This window comes from Lynx canadensis, chromosome X, assembly GCF_007474595.2.
Source record: "Lynx canadensis isolate LIC74 chromosome X, mLynCan4.pri.v2, whole genome shotgun sequence".
NCBI lineage: Eukaryota > Metazoa > Chordata > Mammalia > Carnivora > Felidae > Lynx > Lynx canadensis.
The window spans coordinates 56,312,777-56,319,907 of NC_044321.2; the positions used below are offsets into that span (position 1 = coordinate 56,312,777).

General features: G+C 50.4%; 1 protein-coding gene across 2 annotated transcripts; it reads right to left on the minus strand.

The window, feature by feature from the left end:
• Window positions 1-1,362: 1,362 nt before the first annotated feature.
• Window positions 1,363-6,746, minus strand: SLC7A3 (solute carrier family 7 member 3). Of its 2 annotated transcripts, XM_030306307.1 has the most exons (12): window positions 6,580-6,746; window positions 5,201-5,600; window positions 4,648-4,806; window positions 4,287-4,464; window positions 3,970-4,082; window positions 3,621-3,843; window positions 3,306-3,445; window positions 3,103-3,205; window positions 2,698-2,858; window positions 2,344-2,510; window positions 1,886-1,994; window positions 1,363-1,748 (listed from the first exon to the last, which is right to left on the minus strand). In XM_030306307.1, the coding sequence occupies exons 2-12, from the start codon at window positions 5,568-5,570 to the stop codon at window positions 1,618-1,620; spliced, it is 1,854 nt and encodes a 617-aa protein (XP_030162167.1). In that variant the 5' UTR covers window positions 5,571-5,600; window positions 6,580-6,746; the 3' UTR covers window positions 1,363-1,617. The 2 variants fall into 2 exon arrangements, with proteins under 2 accessions (XP_030162167.1, XP_032448134.1); XM_032592243.1 differs by lacking the exons at window positions 3,970-4,082; window positions 4,287-4,464.
• Window positions 6,747-7,131: the final 385 nt, after the last annotated feature.

Consider the following 7,131-nt stretch of genomic DNA (forward strand, 5'->3'; position numbering starts at 1 on the left):
TAGACTGCAGAGTCAGGCAGAACTGGGTTCTGTATCCTGGCACTGACCATTCCAAGTTATGTGATCTAGAGCATATTTTTTACCCAAAGCCTGTCCCCGTCATCTGTAGAAATGAATTTTCGTAACTTCTATATCATAGAATTATTGCAAGAACTAAATGAGATTGTATGCACAAGGGCTGGCATGTCATTAATACTCAACAAATGGTAACTATTAGCTCACTGCTCTAGCTTCCCCCAGCCTCTTCCAAGCCATCCTCCTTGCTACTGCCAGACTAACAAATCCAACCATCTTCTTTACTTAGAATCCTTCAGTAACCTGTCCCCCTCCCCTCCACACACACACCACTTATAAAGAGAGTACCTAAATTCCTTGGTCGGATATACAAAAGCCATTCATATGGTCTCTGCTGTATTTCACAACCCCCTATACGCTACCCTCCAGCCACACTGAACTACATGTCATACCTCCAAATACAATCTGCTCTTTCACCATGCACATGGCTTTGTGCACACTATTCACTGACAAGTGAACCCTTCCCTAAGTCTACTTCAGAAATACCTATTCAAGACTTGGGTCAAGAACGTCCTTTGTGCTTCTGTAGCACTCAGCACTTACCCTGCCCTGGTCCAGGTCACGTTGTTTCATGTTCACCTGCTTGTCTCCTCCTCTGGATTTTGAGTTCCTTGAGGGCAGGGACTGTTTTATTCATGTTTATACCCCTAGGACACAGCATGGGGCCTAGCATTTTAATAAGAGCTCCACGTATGTTTGTTGAAGAAATGGACAAATGAATAGTTCATGGTGTGAGCAAAGCTCTGACCTCTGTTCCCTTACTACTTCTATAGCAATCACTATCTATACATACATAGATAGTATGTATGTATACTATCCTTTACCAGTCCTTTACCAGTTACCCCCCTATTGTCCACCCCTCCTCCCGGCAGTGCCAAATACCCCAGCCAAAATTTCTGTTGCCCAGGAAATCACAAGAGTCTGGGTCTGGTCCAACTAGAAGGGGTGGAACCAAAGACAATGGTCTCAGTGTAGGTCCCAACCAATGCCAGTGTTGAGATCAGAGTCCACCCCCAAATCCCAAAGACAAGTGTTGCTGTCCTACTTATTTAGAATCTAACCTTTAGTACAGCAAGAGGGAAACCTATCTCAAGATCGTTCCTTCAAGTGTGACTAGACTTGACAAGTGGTCACACCACCCTCCTCAAAACCTGAGCCAACAAGAAACACACACAGGCACAAGATACTTTTGTGGTGACTGGAGTGCACAGAGGACACTCATCTGAAGCTCTCCACATGGAAAGTCAGGCTCCACATCATCTCTAGCAAGCAAAGAACAAGACATAGTTTCTTTTTCTAGTTTCCTTTAATAATAACTTTGTAAAAGCCAGTAAGCAACTACAGACACAATTGAGAAGTAGACCAGTATAAAAAAAAAAAAAAGGAATGAGGCACAGCAAAGACACATCTTTCACTCCACGATAAATACAGAGCTCTAGTGTTCCCCCACCAACATCCCATGGGAGGCCTAGCTTCCCATGTGCTCAAGAATACTCTCCATTATTGTGCAGGGGGACCAGACAGCATTCAGGTATGACGATGTCAAATGGAAGGTGTACAGGCACTGCTGAGATCAAGGTCTAAAGTTTTGGCTCTAGACTTGAGTGGAGGTTGGTCACTCTTAACCTCTTCCAGGCTGTGGTGGATCCCATAGCCGAAGTAGATAGCAAACCCTAGTGGGGAAATGTAGCTGTGAGGTAGGGAAATAGCGACCTGTAAAGGCTTAATAGGTCTCCCTACTTGAGACCAAGAGGGAAAAGCATTGGGATAGGATACCCAAGAGGACTACCCTTCCCAAGTGGATACCTACCAATCAGCATCCAGACCCCAAATCGGGCCCAGGTGCCAGCTGTCATCTGCATCATAAGGTAAACATTCACAAAGATGCTCATTAGTGGGAGAAGAGGCAAAGCAGGTACCTGGGAACAAAGCAAAATCTCCTTTGTAGATACCATGCAGTGACCTAGAAAGAGATCCCTAACCTACTGGGGCCAGGAAAGGGAGGGTCCAACTCCTACTCATATTGTGTATTTCAATGCCCACTCACTGAATGTACATCGTATAGGACTCCAAGAATACAACGTTTGGGGAAATAGAACTGGAAAGGAACTATGGAGGGTGAGAGAAGAAGTCATTGGCCTAGGTATCTCCTGTATCTTTCCTTTCTTGTCCAATGAAAGAACACTTACAAACTCCATTAGATCACAAGGCATCTGGAGCCTAGTCTTCTGACATGGCTTGGTAGGTGGAAAGAAAGAGGTCATTTACCTTAAAGTGAAGGGGAGTGGAGCTCTGTGGCTGTCTCCAAATGACCCCAGTGATCCCAGTAATGAGCATCAGGAGCAGCACAACCACTGCAGTCCACACTGGGTCTCCAGAAAGCAGTGGAACGGGCCACTTGGTCAGCACCAGGCAAAGAAGAGTCAGCAGCAGAGCTTCAAGGGTCAAGTTGAGAAACATCAAAACCAACTCTTGAGACCAACACGTTAAGACATTAGGCCACCCCGTTCCAAGGAGGGTCACTGTTCTCTCTAGGCCGACCTCGGCCACCAAATGCCACACCCTCTCTCCCCCCATCATGCTGACCTCAAAGCCACCCCAGGGAAAATTTCTATCGCTCACCAACCAATGAGGAGCAAACATAGACAACTTGGCCAGAGAGTGGAGTGGGATTGGAGTTGAGTGGACAAAATAGTCCCTGTAGGGTCAGCTTCTCGGCTTCAGCTGTCTTCTCCTCCTGCAGCTCCACCTGATCCTCCTCATTCTTCACCTCAGACTGATACCTGAGGTGAGAGTAAGAAGGCAGTATTAGGAACAACCCTTAACCACTTGAGCATCTTCTCGCAGGCAGCTGAAGCTCCCACATAAGCCAGAAGGGTGGAAGCTCCTTTTGGCGGGGAGGAATATCCATATTCCTCCAGGAGACTCAGGATAACGAAGGCACAGGAAGGAGGAGGGAGAACACATCCCCATCACTCCTCATCCAAGAACAAAAACCCAAATCCTAGCTCACAGAGGGAGTCTCACCTGAGGATGAGGACACAAACAGCCACCAGGGAGTAAGCAAGCAGGGTCCCAATTGACATAAGGTCCACAAGATCAGCGAGCTCAAAGAGGAATGCCATGAATGCTGGAATTGATGGGCAGAAAGCAAGATGTGAGGGAAGCGAAGAGCAAAGTTGAGGGAATCGGTCAAAGAACGAGGGGAAGGACAGAGACAACCGTTTTACCTGCAACAATGCCAGAGACCACAGTGGCCACGATGGGGGTGTGTGTGCCGCTGTGGATCCTGGCGAGGACACGGAACAGGAGGCCATCCTCTGCCATCGCATAGATCACCCGAGGCATGGGGAACATAGAGCCCAAGAGGCTGGAGGGAGGAATGCCCAGAGTGGCATGAGGTGACTGCAATCTCTATCCCCTGAGCCTGTGAGATTAAGGAGTCTCCCCCTTCTCCTCACAGCCCTTTTAAGGGTTCTTCTCAGGTACCGAATGCTCAAGCCTAAGACTCTGACCACAGAGGAGAACAAACGTTTACCACTGACCTGGTAGAAAGAGCACAGAGGGATCCAATAGCCACAACATAGCGGGCAGGGGCCCATCCAGTGTGGAGAAAGGCCTCCGGCAAGGGGCTCTCAGGTTGAAGCTGGTAGTAAGGCATCATAAGCGTAAGTGCCGAAGAGACACCAAAATATGCCAAAAAGCAGACCAACAGTGAAATCACAATGCCCACGGGGATGGAACGTTGGGGATTCTTAGCTTCTTCGCCTGCAGGAAGGGGCACAAGTTTCTGAATCAGCTAAGCAGGTTCGCTCCTCTGCCACCCCCAATCTGCATGCAAACTGAGCATTCGCTGTGTCCAAGCCCCAGACAGAACCAGCATGACTGTGTTACCAGTGGTAGCAATACAGTCGAAACCAACAAATGCATAGAAACAGGTAGCTGCTCCATGGAGAATTCCCTCGAGGCCGAAAGGCACAAATCCTCCAGAGCCCAGAGGGCCCAGGCTAAAGTGGAAGAAAAGGGTGGAAAAGGTAAAAGGTGTGTTCAGCCAACTCTGTGCCTTTTCCCTAATGCCAAACTACTCAGCCAGGTGCTCAAGACCTAAGCTCCCATTCCTCCCCAACCCAATCCTGAATGCCTTAGCGCAGACGCCCCTGGCTCCCCGTCATGCTCCCAGCTCCGAATCTCCGGAGAGTGAATCTCCTAACCTATAAGTGTCATTGAGTCGAGCCACGGTCAGTTTGTAGTCCTCTTCTGTGAGTTTCCAATTGTGCAAGTCCCCCTTAATGAAGCCAGAGATGATGACAAAACCAAGAACCAAAAGGTTCACCACTGTGAACACTTTGGTAACCAGGGCTGACTCACTGGCTCCCAGAGCCAGCAATCCTGTGGGAAAGAGGCAATCAGGACTCATGAAGTCCTCAGTCCAAGATTTGTTTCCCCGCCTCAGTGCACACCTTTCCTGCCCAGCGTCTCTGCTTTCTCACCATTATCACCTCCATCAAGCCCTTCTCAGGCTTGGTCCCTCCTAGCCCTGCCTCCCACCATTAACCCTGTCTTTTCCCTCACCGGTGAGCAACAACACAAGGCCCAGAGCAAAGAAGTCTGGATATTCTGCGAGGACATAGGGAACATGCAGTGAGATGCTCCCTTGCAGGGTACGAGAGATGTGGTTCCCAATCAGGTTGTCGAAAGCCGAGCTCCAGGCCCGGGCCACACTGGCTGTACCTGGTAGAGCAGAGGGAGAAACAGGGGGTCAAGTTTCATCCCTCCCCCAAACCAGTCACACAAATAATCCCTATTGTTTTCATCTATTCTTACTTTTTTTAAGTAGGCTCTACGCCCACCGTGGGGCTTGAACTCACAACCCCTAGATCAAGAGTCACATGCTCCAACGACTGAGCCAGCCAGGCACCCTTAATCTTACTTTTTAAAAACCCAAACCAGTTAATTAAGGAAACCAGGGCAGAGATAAGTAGAAGGAACAATTTCTCCACCACACCTTCAACCCTCCCAGCCCCATAACAAACACATTTAAGGGTATTGGAGTCCTGTGAATGTTGAAGACTACATCACTTCACCACTTCCTGATTCGAAGCCCCTCCCTGCCCCACCATCTCACCGATGACATAGGAGAGGATGAGGTTCCAGCCAGTGGTGAAGGCCCAGAGTTCACCCACGGTGACATAGCTGTACAGATATGCAGAACCAGAACGGGGAACTCGGGCACCAAACTCCGCATAGCACAGTCCAGCCAACACAGAAGATAGAGCGGCCACCAAAAAGCAGATCACAATGGATGGTCCAGCTTTATCTTTGGCCACCTCGCCAGCCAAGACATACACGCCTGCACCCAACGTGCTGCCCACACCCAGGGCCACCAAATCCAGAGTGCTCAGGCATCTGGCAAGGCGAGTGTCTGCCATGCCAGGCTCCAGGGTACGTCTGCGTACCAGCTTTTGACCAAATCTGCGAAGTGCGTGCCACAGCATTCTAGCTGGAATTGAAGAGGATTCTAGGATCTGGTGAGAAACAAGACAAAAGCCCTTCAATAGGGCTCATTATCCCTAAGCTCTAAGAGCGCATTACAATACACACTCCACCAAGCTCAGGAGCGATGGGGGGGATGGGGAAGATATTCAAGTCTCTTCCTCTAACCTCAGTTTCTTCCTTTAACTAGTAGGAAAAATAATACGTCACAGGTTTGTAGGAGTAATTTGCAGAAAAAGCAGGTGAAAGATCCCTATGATACAGTGGCCTGGCACCTCATGGGTGTTCAGTCAGTATCCGTCTCTTTCTCTGACGGAGAAACTAGGGTTTATCCTAGACCCCAATCCAGAAACCATGGAACCTGTTCTGTGTCCGTTTTCTGGCCTGTGGCTGCTTGGGAATTAAACAAACTCATCCCAGGAGCAGCCAGCAACTCTGGGCAGAACGCCCTTCTCACATCCACTCTCCACGTTCCTTTTCAGTGCTTACCCCAAGGGCTACTTAATAGGCAAGGTTCCCAGATTGCCCGGAGGGAGGAGAGGACCGACCTCCACTGCTGATCAAAAGTGAGCACCGACTCAATTCCATCCCTACTCACCCTGCCCACACCGTGTAAACCGTGCTTCTGTCGCCCAGGGGAGTAAGCAAATGTTCCCCCACTTCCTCCCGCCTTGCTAGGCGGACCAGCAAGAATCAACAGTGGGGCGGGGCTTCAACATCTAAAGATTTGGAGATGCACCCAGAGGGGCCCCAGAGCAGCCTGAAATTGCTCGCACTGGAGACGGTCCCACCCTATGCCCCCTAACTCAGCTCCCAGATTCTTATGTCCCCGTTAGAAACGGTCTGGGGCTGAGGTGGAGACGGGAACCTTGGTTCTTGGGGCCGGGGTCTCGCCAGCAACAGGTCACGGCCGCGTTGATGTAACCGCATGCTCTGGATGCCAGAGAATCCTAGGTATGCCCAGACCCTCGCCATCCCCTTCCGACACACTTGTCGGCCCCCAAGGCTTACCGGAGAGCTGTTGCAAGCCCAGGGAGAGGAGAGTCTCAAATCAGGTTGGGTGAGGCTGAGTTAAACCGAGTTGGGCTGGGAATAGCGACTTCAGGTGCTCAGGCTTCAAAGCTGCTGCTTGGGGTCGTTGCGCGCCCAGCGCCCCCTTATATACATCGGGAGGCGGAGCCGGTAACGTCATGGAATCCCACCCCTAATCCTCCCTACACCACCTCTCTGTCTCTCTTTCTCTCTCTCCCTCTCTCATTCATTCACTCCTTGGCTTTGCAAAAAGGACTGCGTGTGGCCTGAGACTGCTTCCCACTTGCAACAGCAGCCCGGCGTGGCAAGGAGCGAGACAGGGGTCGGGGGTGGGGGGGGGGGATGGAGGGTAGCCTTTTCCCATTCTCCGCGCTTATAGTCAGAGCAGGGCAGTGAGACTGGCCTGGCCGGAGACTCCATGGGATTTTCTACCTTTATGCCTTAATGGTCAGAATCTGTGATTGGCGGGAGTGGGGGAGGGGGAGAAGTGGAGGAGGAAACCGCACAGGAAGTCTCCAACTCCCACTCCCT